General features: G+C 44.8%; 1 protein-coding gene across 1 annotated transcript in view; it reads right to left on the reverse strand.

The window, feature by feature from the left end:
• Positions 1-21,087, reverse strand: part of ptprsb (protein tyrosine phosphatase receptor type Sb) — a 113,603-nt gene that overhangs the window by 36,175 nt on the left and 56,341 nt on the right. The window contains exons 11-17 of the mRNA XM_080726658.1: positions 12,066-12,160; positions 11,070-11,323; positions 9,530-9,617; positions 7,913-8,131; positions 5,163-5,320; positions 4,087-4,101; positions 2,876-2,991 (exon numbers count right to left, since the gene is read on the reverse strand). Coding sequence (XP_080582784.1) covers positions 2,876-2,991; positions 4,087-4,101; positions 5,163-5,320; positions 7,913-8,131; positions 9,530-9,617; positions 11,070-11,323; positions 12,066-12,160 — 945 coding nt within the window. The remainder of the gene's footprint in view (positions 1-2,875; positions 2,992-4,086; positions 4,102-5,162; positions 5,321-7,912; positions 8,132-9,529; positions 9,618-11,069; positions 11,324-12,065; positions 12,161-21,087) is intronic.

The following is a 21,087-nucleotide window of genomic DNA, read 5'->3' on the forward strand; positions in this document are numbered from 1 at the left end:
AAAAACCCTGATCGGGGCATCCCTTCACTGTCCCATTGACTCCACTACACAGGAAAATAAATATATATATAAAAAAGAAGAAATCTCCTTTAAGTAGCATGTGAGGGGTCAAACTGGGGGGTTCTCATGATTCTGAATCCATTGCAAGCATTTGCTTTGCATGAATAACATTCCTTGGGCTAGAAAACAGACCAACAAAACTGTGAAAAGTGATGACTCATCACTGTGATGACTGTGAAAAGTAATGATTCATCACTTTTCACAGATTTGTTGGTCCGTTTGTGGACAGAACATCACGTGTCCTCTCCCATTTTGAGAGACTGGGTCCCCGGCTAGAGAGACGTTGCCCTCAATACCCCCATGCATGTCAAACTACTCTGAAGTGAGTGACACCTAGCCTCGCAAGCCATCCCGAGTTACGTCATCACCAATGTGCTTCCTTTCTCGGTCTGGTGTCCCTCCCATAGAGTCTCTTTATGAGAAATAGGTTCTCAATTTCCAATCAAAAGGCTGCATTTCGAGCGAACCCGCCTCACACCGCTCCTGTTTGGTCGAGCGGCTGCTACAGCTCTCGCATTTAGTAAACAAACATGGCGGACCCCAAGTCCGATGCGAGTTCACAAATCGCAAATAAAAGCTGCATTAAGCGAAGTTTTATCTGAAATCAAAGGCATCCCATAACTTAAAAACGAACAACAGTTTGTACCTTTGGAATTTCTGTCTGGAAAAGACGTATTTGATGTTCTCCCGACGATGTTTTGATGCGCTGATGACTACTGAATGGACCTGTCAGTCAAAGTGAGTAACGACGTCATCGCGTAATGCATCGTCTATGGAGAACTCCCAGACTCTCCTTTTGGAGAGTCTGGCTGTTGCGAGGCTAAGTGACACACTACAGCCACAACAATAGAGGGGAACGACCATGATCTGGTACCACCCACATTCCAAACAGACAATGAGAACGTTGTTATTCTAACTTGAGGGGGACATGCTGCATGGGAGGGGGGGGGGGGGGGGGGGGGGGGCATGCACAGCATGGGGTCTGCCAGGTGGGAGAGTGGGCGTGTGTGGGCGGGCAACATGCTGTCTTTCTGCTATGACTCAGTCCTGACTCACTGCTGACTGGTAGACCTGGCAGCAGCCATCTCTCCATAATGATCATGATAAAGCATGTATTTGTACTGCACTTTTCCAAACATAGTCACAAACAGGACTAGATAAAAGAGCAACATGATCAAAATGAGAGATACACTACAACAAAAGATCAGTTTTGTTATAGTTGTAGTAACCACAATATTTAAAAATAGACACATAGGCTACAGATATAACTAGTAAGACGCCTCAGGGCGACAAGCGACCTCGCCCGCGCCACAGTGATGTGGACATCAGGGATCTCCATATATGGGCATAAAAGGGATTTATTTCCCTGGCATCACAGGGATCTCCATATCTCCATATATGGGCATAACAGAGATTTGTTCCCCCTGGCATCACAGGGATCTCTCTAACAGGGCATCATTAATATTGATGACATCAGGGAACTCCATATATGGGCATAAAAGGGATTCTGTTAGTGTGACATCACAGTGAGCCAGAGCGTGATGTCAGAGCGGCAAACCCATTCTGGTAGAGTGGTTCCCCTGACATCACAGTGACATCAGAGCATGATGTCAGAGTGGCAAACCCATAGACCGTAAAAATGTGTACACGTCTACACGGACGGACATCTACACGGTTTCTCATAGCAAACTGCGACCTACGGTCACAACAAATAATGGCAAGACAATTTAAGAAAAGTACTTGTCTGCCTGCCTGTGTTCCTGCCTGCCTGCGTGCCTGCCTGTGTGCCTGCCTGCGGCTACAGGCTGACACAGTTGGCCGTTCATCTAGTTTAGTGTTTGATGTGTGTACTGTACTGTACTGGCCAACAGAGAGCTGGGGGAAAGGATTTGTTTTGTTTTGGGTTTTTTTTTTTTCAAGCCTTATCGTACAACCGCATGGTCTCACAGCGACTTCCTCTGAGGAGTCCAATAAGAGAGGATCTTCAAGAGCATGATTTGGATCAGTGCTTCACAAACCTGCTTTCCTCAGAGCCCCCCCACCCCGCCCCCCTTCTTACGACTGGCAAAAGCTGAGTTCCCTAAACATGCACGCACGCAAACATGTCATTGAAGAAACTACTCATTTAAATACAAAACTCAAATGGCCATGATTTATTAACCGCACAATGATGTTCCACCAGTCAATCATTCAGGCAAATCTGAAATTACCATGGAGAAATTATAAACACTAAATTATGCTAAATCAAAAAATTACAGCTATTATGTAGCAGCGGAGAAAATGGTCTATGTTTATGTATGGCAGTGTTGTTGGCTATTAAATGAGTCAGACAATCAGGGAGAATGGAAGGGTGGGCAACTCTGCCCAGGTGCGTGCGTGCGAGAGAGAGAGAGAGAGAGAGAGAGAGAGAGAGAGAGAGAGAGAGAGAGAGAGAGAGAGAGAGAGAGAGAGAGCTCAGGGCGGCTGGGTAAAGCCCAGGGCCGCCTGGAGGCAATGTGGTGCCCCCCCCCCCCCCCCAGCCCTGAACTTTACAAACACATGAGATAGCGAAAACCTTCTCGGACTAATTCCACAGCAACTTTCTCAAACTTTTTTCATGTCAAGGACCCCCAAAACAATATGAAATTGGCCGCGGGCAGAACTTCATCTGAAAATATTTTGTGGCAGGGGCACCCCACAAAAGATTTGTGTTGTTAAAATGCTTCAAAAATGGGGCTTTGCTGGCCTATAGTGGTTAAGGCGCATACCACATACTGTATAGGCTCCAGTTCCGCTTTTAAGCGCAGGTTCGTGTACTGCGCGTATACATACGTACCGGGGGTCTGGAAGTTGATGCGTCTCATCTCCACAGGGTCGGTGGGGTGGTGCGCCATCATCTCTGCATTACCCAGAAGGCTCTTGGTTCCGGGCTCAGAGTCTTTGCGCTTGCTTCTCAGGGACCAGTGAGTTGAATGGTATAACAGAGCAGAGAACAAACAAACCCAAAGCAGGAAGAAAACACAAGAAAAAAACTTGACTCAGTATCCACGCTCCACGAAGACACTGCCAGGGGACTCATACAGGTGTAACAGAGGAGTTAAAGGTGGGGTAAGTCAGTGGTTCCCAAACTGGGGGTCCCCAAATTATTAAATTATTTTTACATTAGCTTAATGTGCAACCTTATTTTCTCATTCAACAGTAAACAAACCAACATACAGTACATACATGCATCCATATATGTTATTCTAAAGATACAATTTGATGACTTTTAAAACATTTTTAATACCAAATTGGCCAAATTATCAAATGAAAGTGGCAAACATTGTGAAAATAGACGATCTACAAGCTGACAACTCCTCGCAGTGCAAGGTCTTGAGAGCTTGTAGTTTGGCTAATATCACAATATGTACCTGTGGAATCTAGTCAAACTACATTTAATGCGTCAACTCCTACAATTCCAAGTGCTTGTCAGGGTGGGGTCCCCAGTTCTAATAATTATTTGGGGGGGTCGAGCACTGAAATGTTTAATGATATGCTTTGGTTAAAACAAAAAATAGTTTTTGTGAACAGCTCTATATTCAGATACTGATAGTAACCATTGCTATGGAGTGTTTGTTCAGGAACAGAGGTAGCTCCCCGTCGCTCCCAGCTCTTTAATAAAATATAAAATGGTGGGTTGGTGGGTTGCCAATTTCAGCTAAGAAGGAGAGAGTACCCATTCATCAGCTTCAAATTTATAGTGTTCCAGTTCTACTACAGTATTTAACAATGTTACTGAGCCAACACAGCAATGAGTACTATCAGAATTATAGAACTATTTAACACTGTTATCTGAACGAACACTCTATATAGCAATGAGTACCATCAGAATATAGAACTATTTAACACTTATTTTAACAAACACACAAAAACAATATCCCTCGCTACAGACATAATATTTCTGGACCATCCTATGGTGGTTTCTTTTCTCTCTAGCAAAACATAAATTGATCTACAGGACTAGAAAGAATGCGACGCAAAGAAACTTGACGTTAGCTTAAATCTCACCTGTCAGGCTTGCTGCTTCCACAATGAAACGGGTGTGTGGGGTGGGGGGGGATAATTGCAGACAGAAAAGGAAGGAAACAGACACATTGTTACTGAGGGAAATCAATACTTTGCATTAGTATTCAGAAAAGCCTTGGATAGGTGGTAGCAGATATACCACAGGCCGCATGCAGAAGGACGGGCAGAGCGGTTGACAGCTAGGCTGTCTGAACACAGAGGAACATTTGGAGATCGTTCGCTGAATATCAAACAGGAAGGTTAAGCATTCTTTTCTTTTTTTTGGAGTGGCGGCGACAGCATAATAATAAACAAAGCCTAATTTATGCGTCGCGCCACCGAGAACAACCGATCTACAAGCTCACAACGTGCCGAGAGCTTGCAGATCCGCTGTTCTCTGCCGTTCTAGGTGCACGACGGTGAGCATAAATTACAGGCATTTTATGCCGACCCGACAAAGGCCTACAACATCAGTCGGATATCCTCCGTAAACGGCTCGAATGTGATAGAGCAAAGCGTGATGGATAGAAGCTTAATCCCAGAGGGTTTTCAGTTAAACCCCGGTGGAATACTATACTCTTTTTGCTTCAAACGTATCTGCAATGTATGTGTATGTGAGCAAACTCCTTAGACTGCATGATGTCCGTGCATGTCTTTTCTTTTCATACAGATGTAGAGAATCGCAGATAAAACATTTATAATATATAAATTATACGATTTTTTACATTGGACACAAATATTCTCAGCTCAAAGTTCATCGTAACCCAGTAAAACATGGAAATGTGTGTCATTTTAGATTTGTGCGTTGGACATTCCAAAATAGCAATCTACAAGCTTGCACATCTGCCATTTTTTAAATATCTTGAAAGTGTGATTGATTTTGAAGGGATTTGTTGAATCCGCCTCAGGTCTTAATGCGTTAAAAGATAACGATAAAGATGAAGCAAACGTTATGTCCATTACATTGAACATCAAATGGAAATATGCCTTTGGCACTCTGGCGACCCAATAATACATAAAACAATGTTTTATTGTTTTATTTATTTGTGTGTGGGGGTGGGGGGGGGGCTGCTGCTCACTTTTTGTAGAGCAGGATGGCGATGACGATGCAGATGATGAAGACCACGGCGAGCACGGGTCCGACCACCCAGATGAGACCGTCCGCCGCGTCCACGGGTTGCGGGTCCGAGTCCGGGGCGATGACTGGGTCCGTGTAGGGGCTGGCCACGTACATCTTCTGTAAGGAAGGTCAACAATAAACCAAAGGCTCTTTGGGCACATACAGTACTGCAGGCCAGGGGCCGGCAACCTTTTTGACGTATTTCCATGTTTTTATTGTCTCTATAGTCAGTGTGCCATATCAACATTACGTTTAATCATTAAACCAAATCAAAATGTAACATTTCCAACTGATTTTGATTTCTCTTTTCTTCTTTAGAAAATGTTTTCTTTCACATCAGTATGTAATGATCACTAGACTCACCTATCTCCCAGGCTCCCTCCCCAGTCAGAGTTCAGAGTTTGAATTAATGTAGAATTAATGTGCAGAATGTAATTTGCATGTAGATGTGAGGGGACTTAATTTAATTGACAACAAATCTCTTAAAGATTAGAGTCTGAACAAAAACTAAACTAAACTAAACTAAACTAAACTAAACTAAACTACATGGAAATGGATACATAGGACTCATACTCTGTGCTCTCAAACAGAGGATGTTATTTTGTTAGTTACCATAGCAACCAATGAATAAACCTGAACATCGCCTGTTGCCGAGCTACACTAGGATTTCTTTCTTTTATGTGGTTTACTTTCCTCTGTGGACTTTTTTTTTCCTTCATTTGAATTGCTTTCCTTTGTGTGGATTACTTTCCTTTTTACATGGGACTATTTGCAGAGAGGTATTGTGTTCTATTCTGTACGTGTTCCTGTTCTATTGCTAGACCTTATGAACACACAGCTGTATCTGCTGCTATTCTTAACCTCGTGTAACAGCACTGCACATATACTGTCACTATGCTGTACATCGTCGCTGTCGGGGCAGAAACCTCTTATCTCCATATTTTAACTAATTTACTGACCCAACTCCAGATTCCCCAGATATTGCAGTTGGTCCAGGCGACCACACGTGAGATTCCAGAGATATTGGTTTTATTTCATTAAATCGAAAATCACGCTGGTGCCGATCTGCTAGAAAAGTAGCACATCCGGTTTGAACCGGAAACAGGTTCAAACCGGATATAAAAGTTTTAAAAAAAGCCTTGGATAGGTGGTAGCAGAAAAAAAAAAAAAGAAAATGGCTCCCATGTAAAGTTTTGCAGGAAAATGCCCATTTCTCTGTTTCCTGATCCTGCCGGCCTTTGTTAACAGTGCAAACTAGTTATCTAGTAGCTTTGGGACAATTCGACACATCAACATGCAATCTTTTGTGACGGCATGCACGCGGATCGTGCACGATCCGTGCCCCATCGTGCATGATGAACACGCCGCGACCACTTTTAAAAGGAAGAAAAAACCATAAAAGAGCGGGGCAGGGAACTACCAAAGTCGAAGTTTAATGGTGTCAGTAAATTAGTTAAAGGTAGGTTAAGTGATTTAATTTAATTGAAATAATAACAAAATTGGTCTATGTTCTGATAGTACCAGTTACTATAGAGTGTTTGGTCCATATTTGTTTATGGTCCATATAAGTTTCAGTTGCTCCATCAAAACTGTTGGGTGACAGGTTTTCCTCCAATCAGGATAGAGTGGGGCCTTCCTCAAATCATGGTCGAGTGGGGGTGGGCCTTACACCGCCCCTACTTGATCATGATTGGAGGAAGGCCCCCGTCTATCAACTTCATGAAAACTAAAACTGAAACCTTTAAGTATTTATGTAGTGTTCATAAATGAACGCCCTACTTGATCACACAGCATCACACAAACGCATCAAGAGTAGCCACAAGCTGGAAACGCGGCACTGAGCAACACCCAAAAAAGTTAAAATATGGAGATGAGAGGTTTCTGCCCGACAGGCGGAGAAATCACATTTGCCTGCAGTGTGAACAAAGCCAGCGTCGGCTAGAGGAGCAGCGGACACAAAGTGAGTCCCATGTTTAGGTCTATATCCATCCTCATATTTACTCCCCTCTAATAAAATAAAAATACAAAATGAAATAAAACACGGCGTGGCGAGCAAAGCAATATCACCACCGCCGTCCCACCCGAAGGTGCGGAGGACGCACCGTCGCTCTTTATTAGCGGCGGCGAAAAGGAAACGCGCGGGTGTTATTTATTGCCTTGGCTTTTATTTTTTATTTATTTTTTCGGTTCCCCGTTCGCTGGTGGTTTGACTGACGTGTGTTGTTATTGTTGTAGCAGCGTGCAGCGAGGGGACGTGGTGACGGCAATGTAAGGTGACAGCCTGGGGGACCACCAAGGTGTGTGTGTGTGTGTGTGCGTGCGTGCGTGCGTGCGTGCGTGCGTGCGTGCGTGCGTGCGTGTGTGAGAGTCACTATATTGTGGGGACCAAATTACAGTAAAACATAGTGAATCGGCCCTCAAGGTCAGGAGTAGACATTTAGATGTCAGGTTTAAGAGGTTGGAATTAAGAGTTAAACATAATTAGTTGCGTGTCAGTGTCATGCATGCACTGTTAGTGTGGTATGTGGCCGATGTGGCCTCCATATATGGGCATTCCCATATGAGGTCAGATGGCCAAGACATGGCGCCACCTCGCCCTTAGGCGACACAACCTGGTACACAACCTTAAAGTAAAGTGTTACCAGACATAATAGAATGGTGAATAGACATTACCAGTGACATGACGTTGCGGTGTGGTGAGTTGCGTACCCCGGTGGTGGCGTTGAGCTCGGCCAGGATGAAGAAGACGTACTCCTGGCCGGGCTCCAGGGCCCGGTTCTCGAAGCCGCCGTAGTCCAGCTGGTCTCCCAGGGTGAAGAAGGCGGGCAGGGTGGCCGGCGTGAAGCGGGCCGTGATGTAGGCCCGCCGCAGGTCCACCGTCTTCTGCTGCCGGCTGTCCCTCTGCCTCTGGCTGATGTCCTTCAACAGCTGGACACCGCCGGAGAGGAGAGGACATTTCATTTCATATGATTTTGGTTAGGATAAAAAGAAAATTTAAAAAGAGCATCTCATAGCAACATAAAATTGAGCCTGCAGAAGTTATTTTATATATGGAGAGGCAGAATGTGGTTGTTGCCATCTCCCCGGACCCCCCTCTTCATTCGTTAACAAGTTAATTCATTCACTCTCCCACAGAGCAGTATGTCACCTCATGTTCATTCTCATTGGCTACAAGCTAGTTCTCATACGCCCTCTTACCCACAATGCATCTCAAGCAGTCTATTTAAGCTGCTCTCTGTTCTATGTTCATTCTAGGTGTTTAGCTGTTACTACTGGGTGTGCAGCTGTTAAAATCTGTATTGTTTACAGATTGTTCTGTGTTCTATAGATTATGATATGTGATATCTTAGATATATAAAAAATCACACCCGTGTGAACTGAGCGGTGGTTTACCCCCCCCCCCCCCCCCTTCCCCCCTGTGTGTGTGTGTGTGTGTGTGTGTGTGTGTGTGTGTGTGTGTGTGTGTGTGTGTGTGTGTGTGTGTGTGTGTGTGTGCGTGTGTGTGTGTGTGCCTGGTCTGGCCTGGCCTGAACAACAGCGCCCCTCCCTTAACATGTGTGGTCATAAAAGGTACTGCAGGCCTGCAGGCTACATACAGACACACACGCACACACACACGCACACACACACACACGCATACACACACGGCCACGTATAGGAGACGGTGTAACCACCGCTCAAAAATATCAAAATATCCAGGGAGTAGCACTTGAAAGCATGGCTTAAAAAACAAAAACAAGCATTACAATAAATGGATGTACGGTACATTGCTCTGAACTAAATAGATAATAGATAATAAAAGCCTCTAATATCACTTCAAATAAAAAAAAGCTCTCCTAAAACATCTATGAAACAGAACTAAAACGAAACAAGCACTAGTTTAAATGAGAACCTTCTACATGTATTGAGCTTATTACTTTTACTATCAGTACTTTGTCTTTGAGTATATTTTGATGCCAGCACTTTTAAATTAAAGTAAGTAAAATTTCGAATACAACACTTTCACTTACAACAGATGTGGTGGTTGCATTGCTACTTTTACTTTAGAAAAAAAATTATAATAATCTACCACTTCTTCCACCACTACGGTCAGAGACACATACATAAAACAAGGGGAAAAAAGAAAAAAGAGAGAAAGAAAAGAAGAAGCCAGACGTCTCAATAACCATGACGAATGGTTGAAACGTTGACATTTAACCAGAAAAGGGTAAGCGTTGCCTCAAGTTCTGAGGCAGTGGGAATGTTAGTGTTTATAGTGTTTATAGGTCCATGGCTCCCTGCAGGCAGACAGAGAAGTGGTTATATGTGTGTCTCTATGAGTCTCACCTCCTCCAGGTCCATTTCGTCGGGGCTCTTCAGGTGTCTGATGACTCCCCTGGCCTTCCTGAGAGGGACCACCACCACATACACGTTCCTGAAGGAAGTCACAACACACACACACAACATTAATAGCTGTCTGGACCTAAAGTGACAGGAGCAAGGGAAATTCTTTTCAAATGTCCTCCTCTCCTCTCCTCTCCTCTCTCCTCGCCCCGGCTCAGCTTGTGGAGGAGCCGGCGGAGACATTTTTTGTCTAGTTAGGGAGGCTGTGTTAACAGGACAAGTTTTATGAGTAGAGCATTGTGTGGACATTGTGTCCACGGAGTGCACGAGCAGTGTTTATTGATGCCCCACGACGCTGGAACCGATTGCTGTGCTCGAACGTTGTGTCATCTGTGTTATTATTAGCACCGCTAGCCTGTAGCTGAAACAACGTAAACATTGTGATGATCGGGTTGTCAGGCGAAGCCAGGAGGATCAAATGTGACATTGATGAGTCCCTCACCAAAAGTGTAACTATTTTCCGCTTGACTTGCGCAAAGAGCACAGTGGTGGACGCTGAGAGAGCACTGAAACGTGATGATCAGTGCTTGGAAGAGCAGTACAAGCTCCAGTGAGTCTTTACCACAGTAATGTGTAGCAGAATGTTGCTGGGAGCCAATAAAACGCTTTCCTGGAGAGAGACTTTTGGAAAAATTGTTTGTATTTGTAGAGATTACAAGAAGTCGTTACGTCCTCGCCCACAAACAAAACTTTTTATTTTTTCTACATTTTTATCCCACAATTGTGTAATCCATTTTTCACCCAGTGCCAATTGCCTAAGCTGTAATTCTGGGCGCTACTACTCCCTTTGTCAACCTGGGGAGAGCCCTAACTGAGCTCATGCTTCCTTCAATACATGAGGAGTGAGCAAGCTGCTTCTTATCACCTGACAGGGGGGAGTTTCCCTGGTTGGAAGTAACGCGTGGAAGGAACACGTTATTCCAACCACTTCCTTTCCCTTCCATCAGGAGCCCCGGATGACCAGGCGGAGGCAGTATAGAGACCAGGATTACTGCATGTTTTTTGTGAGCTTACCCACCAAAGGGGACATCCTAGGGAGAACATGCAAACTCCTCCAAAAGCCCTTTCACCCACTGATTTTATATTTTAACGATATATCCTATATTTGAATTGCTTTTTTAGCGAACATTTCCCCACAGAATAGGCATGCTGGGGTTCAGGTGATTAGACTTTTTTTTCTTCTTTTAACTCAATTACACCCCAAAAAACTTAACATTGAACATTCAGTGTTTTTTCGGAATAATTAAGCACAGAAAGGTGAATGATTGGCTCCTCATCTGTGATGTCACTGTCCCTTAATCCCGCATTGCAACTGAAAAGGCCATAGAACACAGTGAGAAAAAAAACATGCCATGGCTCACTGGAGTGGATTGTTTTAATACTCGTTTGAAGAATGATAAAGACTTTCATGTTTTATATCAAAAAAAGAACAGCACGTCATAAGACCTTAAAAACCCTCTGGTGTTATTCATGAGAGTCTTACTTGACAGGACTGCGGGTCTCCAGCGAGGGCAGGATGATGGTGACGGTGGTCTCCGTGTCCCGGGTGTGGTCGATCTCGGGCCGGCGGATGGTGATGGGCGGGGAGGTCTTGGCGTGGATGCGGTGGCGCAGGCCGCCCATGTTGCCCTCGGGGGAGGTGATCTTGAAGTCGTAGCTGGTGTCGGGCTGCAGGTTGGGGATGACCGCCTTGCGCTGCCGCGCGTCCACCTCCATCTTCTGCCGGTTGTACTCCACCTGGGTGAGGAACAACGACAACGACAACAAATCAACAACTGCAGGAACGCATTACTACGCATTATTTTGTGCTTTAACTATTAAAACATAGCAGATCTACAAGCTCACAGCACGGCAAGGAGTGAAAATCATGAAAATGTGTTTGAAAGTCTTTGAATATTTTGACCCGATTCTATAAGTGTCTTCTAAATCCTTCTAGGTTTTTTTGAAAAACCCATGTTTCTACGTCAGTGGTTCTCAAACTTTTTCCGAAGGAGCAGAAGCAGAAGCAAAATTTGAGTTACAAATGTTAACTTTAAAAAATATATATTCAAAGATTTACACACATTTTCATGACTTTTCAAAAATAGCAGATCTACAAGCTCGCAGCACGGCACCCTGCTATTTTTCAATAGCTAAATAATTAAATAATTCCAGGCTTAGATGAGTTAAATCCAATTCACTCTAATCAGAAGCTCTAATCAGGAGTACGCGATAAAGCGGAAGTGAAGCCTTCCCCTCACGTCCGTTTCGTCCTTACATTTACGCAAATGTATCCTAATATACATTAAATTTACCTAAGCATATATAGCTTGCTGCTTAGCAGAAGTAGAAATGCCAGCTTCTGTAACTCGGATTTCCAGACTCATATACAGTATATAGCATTCGGAGATTGTGGAATAGTTGTCTGGCTACGCGAGACTATAATGTATTATTCATGCTATGTTGAACACATGCAAAAGTGAAGCTGTGGCTGACGTACGGTGAAGCGATAGGGGTAGGTGGTCTCCGGGAACTCCCAGGTGAGCAGAACGCTGGTCTTTGTGGCCAGGTTGACGGAGAAGTTCCTCGGCACGTCTGTCAGAAAAAAGGAACCAAACAGACGTCATCGGTTACTCACAGATAACAGCCGTTCGTTTCTAGATTCACACCAATCAGTGCCTCTGCTTTGCACCTGCGGCCCTGTGAAACGGCAAGAGCAGCGTGTTATGGCTGTTAGTGAGGATGAGGAGGTGACCAGGAGGAGTGTGAAGAAGAGTGGAGGAGCCAGAAGAAGACAAACATAGAGAAAAACAGGGCAGACAGCAAGATGGCCACATGCCACAGTGTCAGGTGTTTGGGATGTGTCCCAAGTCAGCGGCATGTCAAGCGGACATTTTGTTTTCTTTTGGGAAAAGGTGGTTGTGGTCAGGTCTATTGCAAAGTGTTCGGGGCCCACCCATCGGACCACTTAACATGGCAGACGGACAGCTTAACGGGCCGTTACGTGGTCTGATCAGTGGGCACCGCGTGCATTTTTAGAGCATGTTTCTTTTTTTTGGGGAGGTTGGGAATCGCTTGGTCTTTTTAAAAAATACCTACCTGTAGATCCATGGCCGTCAGTGCATCTGGACTTTAGACTCAGTACTCACCTCCTTCATAGACGGAGCAGCTCCATTCCTCCATGAACCGTTTTACCTGCATGGGAGGGTTGTGTGATAAACAGCAGCCAGTGGCCTTGATGCAAAACATCCACGATGCACTCAGCCTGCTCCCAGCTGGTTGGTTGGTCGGTGGTGAGGGGGTGGGTGCTGGTGGGGGGAGGGGAGGGTGAGTGAAGGAGCATTTTTTTGGGAGGGAGAAAAGCTCTGTCTCCTTGTGGACTTGCATCAGTGTTGTAGTAAACCTGTAAGAACTTGGTCCAGAGTTAATGTGGTGTTAGTGGAAGAAGCGCACAGGTGTTTTACTCGAGAAAAAAACTAATAAAATGAATAAAGCAATACCACAATATAAAAATACTGTTACGAGTAATTAAAAAGCTTGGGTTCAAGATTTTACTTGAGTGAAAGTAAACAATATCAACATCCAAATATAGGCCTACTATATACTATATACTATATACTATATATACAGTACGACGAGTACTTGAAAATAGCAGATCTACCAGCGGCCATGTCAAATAAGTAAAGTATAAAATAGGGCTTGCATGGTTTTGTATTGATAATCTAAATCTGCAAAGTAAGTAACTAAAAGTAAGTGAAAAGTACAATATTTGATGTAATCGCCTGGAAGCATTGAAAGCTAACGCTCCAGTAAAGTGAAAGTACTTCAAAACTCTACTTAAGTACTTCAGTAAATATTAATTACTTTCCACTACAGGGCATTTCTATTGTAAATGTCACTTCCAAAACAGTGGTCTGGATCAGTGCTTAGAAGGTTGAGGTTCTTCCTCCGGGGCCTGAGGCCCAGGCCTACCTGTCTCCAAGGCCAGGGTCTGGCACACCAGCGCTGGGCTGAAGGGTCCGGGCCCTGCCTTGGTGTGGGCCCTGAGCCGCACCTGGTACACCGTGCTGTGGTTCAACCCCTGGATGGTGAAGCTGGTCTGGCTGGCCGCTAGCACCACCTGCTGCAAGGGGGGGAAACCAAATATCAAAAACTAAAATGTAATTACATTATATTTCAGTTAATTAAAAAAAAGGCCAAACCTTAGCAGGGAGGGCGGGTGAGGCAGTCGGACCCGGGATCGCGGGCGAGGGGGTCGGTCTCGGGACAGCGGTGGGCTTGTTAGGGGGTGAGGCGGTCGAACTCAGGACAGTGGAGGTCATGTTGGGTGTCATCGTGCTGGGTGTCAGTGGGACCGCGGAGGACTTGGCGGGGGTCACCATGGCTCGGTACAGCAGCGTGTACTCTGTGACAAGCCCGTTGCACTCCTCTGCCACCGGGGGCAGCCACGAGAGCCGCAGCGAGCAGCACGAGGCGTCGACGGGGTCCCGCATTCTGGGGTACCCCGAGGGCGGGAGCTCGGGCAGCTCCACCTCCCGCCGTGCCGCCGCGCCGTATCCCGCGCGGCTCCGAGCAGAGAGGGCGAAAACGTAGGCAGAGCCCCGGGAGAGGTTGGAGGCTGTGTAGCTTCTCTCTGCAGCTGGGAAGTCCAGCGTGGTGGTGGTGTTGGTGGTGGAGGAGGAGTTCTTCATACCATACTGTAGCCGGTAGCCCTGGATCTCCAGTGGAGGACCCTGGCTCTCTGCATGGGCTGGAGGTGGTAGACACAACCCGGTTATTACACAGTTGTTCATCCCAATTAACCCCTTGGTAAGTCCAAACTCCCACTCACACCCTTCCGATATATAAAAATAATAATAATAATAATAATAAAAATAAAACATGCACAAGTCATTTTGGCATACTAAAGCAGTATGCTGGTCACTTGCCAGTAATTATCCACCCTACCCATGTTGATGGGTAGATTGCGGACACTCCCATGAGATGAGTCCACCTTTGTCCCAGTCCATTTAAAATTGATGTGTTTTTTCCGTTTCTGTTAGACCCTGAGGAAGACTTTACTAGTTGAAACCTTGGTTGTTTAAATACATTATTTGCATCGCAGCTGAAGAGCTGTGCGGCCTCTTTCTTTTTAAACCTCCACTGCTTTTAATATTTTTGCAAGAATACAAATTATAAAGTATGTGGCCTGTTTTGGCCATAGTAGATATACTGTCGATATACTGTGTGTGTGTGTGTGTGTGTGTGTGTGTGTGTGTGTGTGTGTGTGTGTGTGTGTGTGTGTGTGTGTGTGTGTGTGTGTGTGTGTGTGTGTTTTTGTGTGTGTGTGTTTTCTTTTTTTTTTTTTTTTTTCCATAATGGCCGTATCAGCACCCTCACCCCCAGGGGTCAAATGCACATATCAGTGTTGTGGTCGTTAGGCAATGGGTTCTATTGTGTCTGACATAAAAGTGACACAGTGCACCTCGAAGACACCCTGCGTTGTCAGCAGTTTATCTTTGTGTCTGACACAATATTATTGTCCGTCCGGCAATTTTAATATAGGACAGGATGCCAAAGGCTAAAAGGCTAACACTAATGCAACTTTGATTTGGGTGTTGAACATTGGAATGTGCAAATCAAAGTGCTTGCCTAAATCGATACTTGCAATCATTTGTAAGACAATTAATGGTCGACAAAAGTGTCACGTCGGTGACTGACAAGCCTACCTGGAGGAGGAGCCCATCCGATCAGCACTGAAGGATCTGATCCTGGCTGAAGCCACAGAGACGGGAGGCCCGGAACTGCAAACCAAATGGAACAAGTGTCTTCAGCAACAAAATCAATGTGCGGATAATTAAAAAGCTTGAGAAACAAACTTTAAATGGTTGTTTACAGTGACTACACAGGTTTCCTGCGGCAGCTTTTTTTACAAAATCAATAGCAGAGTGAGCGTGTTTGTTTGTTACTAGGTCCAGGCAATGAACTGTAGACTTGGCATATACAGTATATATGCCAGTGTGGTTACCAAACCTTTTAGTCTGAGACACAAAAAAGAAATTAGACGAATTGCCCGGGACCCAAACTTGTGAAAATAGCAGATCTACAAGATCACAATGTGATGTAATGTGCAAATGTGCCTTCCTTGAGCACATTCCCACTAGGTCAAGGAACAAATGCCACTCCTTTCACATTGGCCTGTTATAGCGCCACCAGCAGGTTGGTTGACTTTTGCCAAACTATTTTTTTGAACAAAATGCCTCAAATCATGCACGCAGCATCACATTGTCGTTATGGCCAAAGAAGACATGCTACCCTTTTCACATTTAGCGCCACCAGGAGGCCACAATAACTACAGTAATACCTGACCTGGTGGAGACCTGTGCTCGGAAGAGCACTGCTTCTAGTTTATTTATGAAATACATTTTGTCATTACCAGTGGTGTGATATGGATTTTTGAAGTGGTGGCCCTCTAAATTCATGACGTCACGTTCACATCACGTTTTAATGTAATTATATTATTTAGTTACATTGTTAATTTGTTGTTGTTATTTTAGTTTCAATTAATGTATTTTCCTTTAAGTTTTATATAAAATAACTTTAGTTTACATAGACTTTATAGACTCACCCACACACAGTAGGCTAAAGTCTGCTAGCTCCTTTCGGAACTTCTCCCTCCGCAGCTCTGACAAAATGAGTGATTTAAACTCATGACATGAAGAGTGAGGAGCTGCATAGCGGAGGGAGAGGTTCTGAAAGGAGCTGAAAGTCTGCAAAGAATGCTAGGCGAACGTATATGCTGGCCGCATATACAAGTGTAAATGAGCCTGCCTACCCGAGTATTGTTATGCAAAGCAGACAGGTAGGGGATTGAAGTGTTGACCGAGCCTTCGAGCCGTCACACAACTTCACGACATGCGTGCACGCGCGTGTGCGTGCGTGCATGTGGGACGCGCGTGCCTACAGCTTGATAAGTGTGGACTCGCCGAGCCCAACCGAGCCCACAGCATCTCACCCCTGGTCAATATCTTATTTCATACTTCTTCGCACGGTGTCATGCAAAACTTACAGCCGACGTACAATCAGCTATTTTGTGAGCTTTAGTTGCCTGCAATGAAATGCCCAAAAAAGGGATTGATTATGAATACATTATTTTATTAAATTAGCGATAGGCGATTAAAACAAATCTTTAAAGATTTGTTTCATTAACTGCTGAGGTCCTAACCTGAAGTGTACACTGAGTATGTAGAGTAGTATGCTTACCCATCCCTAGTGTTGTCACCAGCCTGGCCTTGCTGTGCACACCGTCTCCTTTAGTGTTGTAGGCCGCCACCGACACCGAGTACACAGTCTCTGCTCTCAGATCTCCTACGATCATCTCCTGAAGATGAGAACAAATCAAAGACACATGTTAAGGTGCAGTGGGGCAACACATAAGGGACCTGCTTTTATTGACAAAACATGCAAATACATTTCTCATAAGGATCAAACACAAACATTCTCAAGAGATTATTTGAATGCAATGTGTTTGGAAATATTGTCTGATATCTGTACGTAAATAACTTCTGATATTTGCATACAGTTGCTATCGGGAAGAAAGTACTGAAAAGGCGACTATACAGGTAGCAGACTGGAATTGTACAAGTGAAGACATTCTGTACCAAGTGAAGGACATTGCTAGTGTACACACTGTATTGACAGTAGTTAATAAACTATTGATATAATTGACATACACATGTACATTGTAAATGTGTTGCATTCAAAACCAGCTCTGTCTGCAATGCTCTGGAAGCTTCTCTACTGTCGGCTATATTCCGAATGTTTGCCAAACTCTGACTCTGGTCAAATGTGTCAATGTGAATTTGTGTCTCTCTGTCTGAAGGCCTGGTTTCTATGAAGTTCATTGAAGTGTGTCGTCTCCAGCAGAGTGTGGTGTACTCACATACTGAGTGGAGTCATCCTCCTCCATCTGAACCAATAGACCGGACACACCCCAGAGAGAGAGAGAGAGAGAGAGAGAGAGAGAGAGAGAGAGAGAGAGAGAGAGAGAGAGAGAGAGAGGCGGGGTGAGTCAATGGTTTCTATTATTCCGTTTCGATGGCTCTTATATAATCATTTATTACAAGTAACACGCCGTAAGGACGAGGAGCGACCGCCAGGTCTTGGGTCTCCGTGTGTGTGTCGCTGGTTACCTATTGTGTGGTGCGTCACTGATTGCCCACTAGCGTGACAGACAGACGGACGGACGGACGGACGGACGCACATGAGCAGCAGGTTTTCAAAATAACTGCCCACCTCCCATCCAACACTCCCTGCTCACAGGCTCAGCCCACGGCCCATAAGGAGTATGCACAGTGACACATATCACCCTCCCCTCACCCTCCCCGCCCGCCTTCCCTCTCCCGAACACGGGGCCAATTGTGTTCGTATAGAGTATAGACTCTCGAAAAAGCCAGATGCACCACAGTGGATTCAAACCCACATCCTCTGCAGTGTAGGGCAGGCACTTTACCACTGCGCCACGCGAGCACTATACACATTGTACAGTGCTTGTCAAAGTCGCATCCTTGACGGGATACCCAGCTAAATGATTGATAATTAGGAAAATGGACAGGTCTGTAACTCAGAGAATGGAACTAAATGGACCCGAGAGTCTTTAGCATTCTTGCTAAATCCGGTATATTTGACATGGCATTGTTTGTGTTGTGCTCATTAAAATATTCGCAGGGTTCCGTGTGGGCTAATGCGCACAAAACTGGGGGGTCCTTGAAACGTAAAACAAATGAGCAGCTCTCAGCTGCTCTAAACGTAATGAAATCAAATAAACAAACAAATAAATGAAAATGTTGATAATAACCTGGGAGTCGTCCAGGAGGAGGTCCTTGATTCGAGGCAGGCTCCGCGGCTGGCCGCCCTCCGCCGGGCCAAAGTGGACCTGGTAGCCGCGGATCTGACCGTGCTGTAACCGTGGCGACACTGACCGCCAGCTCACCCTGAGCGCCGAGGAGTTGAGCGGACGCACGTCCACCTGCCGGGGGGCTGCGCCCGGGACTGACACACACACACACACACACACACACACACACACACACACACACACACACACACACACACACACACACACACACACACACACACACACACACACACACACACACACACACACACATGCCTAATTAATTAACTGAGTAATTGACCAGTGCAGTAAATGAGCAACTGGAGTGATCAATATGTGTTTGGATTTCATGTGCAGCAGTTCCCACTGCAGGCAGACACTCACTCACTGAACTCACCATCCTCATCTGTCCTGCAGAATGCTGCCTGGCTGCTGGGGACAGCAGTCCCCTGGCCGCTGGAGGAGGGGACATTGTCCTGGCTCCTGGGGACACCAGTCCCCCGGCCGCTAGAGGAGGGGACCGCCAGCGTGCCGCTGGAGGCCAGCGCCAGCGTCACTTTGTACCAGCTCCATTTGTCCAGGCCCTCCAGCACAGAGTGACCACGCTCAGGACCAACCAGGAGAGAAGCTGCTCCCATCTTAGCGCTGTGTCACAGTCATAACATTTTTGTTTTACCCGACGATTCATTGTCATAACAATAAGATGAAATTGCAATTAATTAATGTTTTTTTTTGTTTTTGTTTTTAGTTGAACACTGGAACATAATACTATAAATCAAAATGACATTTATGTTTTCTGTTAATTAACTACATTCTGAAAAATATTACTGACAACGGTACCAATATTCATAATAAATAATGTACTATGACTTTAGCCTATAATTAATAATTGTAGACTTAAAAAAATAATAATACTGGAATTAGCCAATTCATGGGTTTCATTTGTAGTCCTACACCGACCATTTTGAGGACCAACACAGATGTTTTGATAGGCGTTGAACATTAGTTCTATCATGCCAAGCAGACAAATTGAAACACCTGTGTTGGTCCTCAACATGGCCCGCGTAGGACAACAAATGAAACCCACGAGTTAGATATTATTTCCGATAAAAATGATCACAATTATTTGAGATAATCGCGATTGTGTAGAATAATTGTGAGAGAGCCTACCGTACCTCATCTCTCGACCCTGACCTTCGACCCCTGCCCCGGACACTCTCTGGTAGGTCAGCTCATAGTCGGGCATGATGGCGCCGTCCTGGCCTTCCGTCGGAGGAGGCGGAGCCTTCCACGAGACTCTCAGCGACGTGGAGCTCACGCTCTCACAAGACACGCCCTCGGGAGCGGCCGAGAGCACTGATTGGACGATTGGGTTCGGAGAAGACCCAACAACAGAATGGCGGCAATAAGAGAGGCAGCAGAAGCCAAAAGGGTGATATGTGTCACGCTACCGGATTCAGATATTCATCTTTATTTCTCAGCCTCTTTAGCAGATAGACACATGATATAAAAAGCGTTTGAGAGCTTAAACCTTAAGCTATTTATTAGAAAACCTTACAAATTAATAACCAAAGGAAACATATACACATCAATTTCAAATTCATTCCAGGGTTGCCATTGGCTCTTCAGTAGAACACCAGTAGATAATCCAAGCATCGTCATGGACAAAGGGAGTGATTTGCCAAGTGTGAAATGGTGCCAGGTGTGAATCAGGAACGAAAAGGGAGGGACTTTTTTTTATTCTTTTTTTTTATTAACCGGAAAAGATCAGTACAGAAGTGTGAAGATGTCTGTCTGAAAGACAAATGCATGAACATTAGAGCAAATTAAATTAATTTCCTGTAAAATGCCAATTGTCCATGCTAAATTGTTTTATTTTTTATTTATTTCATGTTTCCATCTGCTACAGATACTGAGGAAGAACAAGACAGTCGAAGCGTTTATTCATGCTGCTTGTTCACAAATAAAGATTGGAGCTACTAAAAGTGAGTTGCGGGACACAATTTTTCCTTCCATCTGCTAAAGAGACTGAGAAATCGTTTTTTCGTGAACGTTGACAATCCTGTCAAGTTGTTCAGAAAACTGTAAGGATATAGAAGGCATTTTTAGAACGGGCCGCTCAGGTCTATAAATGGGATGAATCAGAGCAAAAGAAACGGGCGGGAGATAAGGGACAATAGACGGAACCAATACAAAGCTGAGTCAAGCTGTAACTGGAAAAAAGGAAGAAAAATCGTCCCTGTCGGGTGGAAACCTCATATGACCAAAACAATTTACATTATAGGATTCAAATTCAATAACAGCAAAAGTAGCAGATGGACAAGCTTCCATGTCTGCTACTTTTGATGCTTTTGTGTGACGCTGTAGTAGGCTACTATGATCAAGTAGGGCGTTAATTTCACACGCAAAAAAACTCAAACAAAAAGCTAAAATCTGGAGATAAGAGGTTTCTGCCCGACAGCGACGAAACGAGATAAGCCCGGGACGAATGCAGGACCAACGGCAGAGAAACACAACCACATAACAGGGCAGACATAATGTTAGGCACAAGGCCTAATGAAATAAGGCAGAGAGCAGCGTATCGACCCTAAGTGGACAACTTCATTATAGCAGAGGAGAATGTGTAACTGATATAGCGTGATTGTAT

The sequence above is a fragment of the Nannobrachium achirus genome (assembly GCF_963921795.1).
Source record: "Nannobrachium achirus genome assembly, chromosome: 5".
In the NCBI taxonomy this organism is placed as follows: domain Eukaryota; kingdom Metazoa; phylum Chordata; class Actinopteri; order Myctophiformes; family Myctophidae; genus Nannobrachium; species Nannobrachium achirus.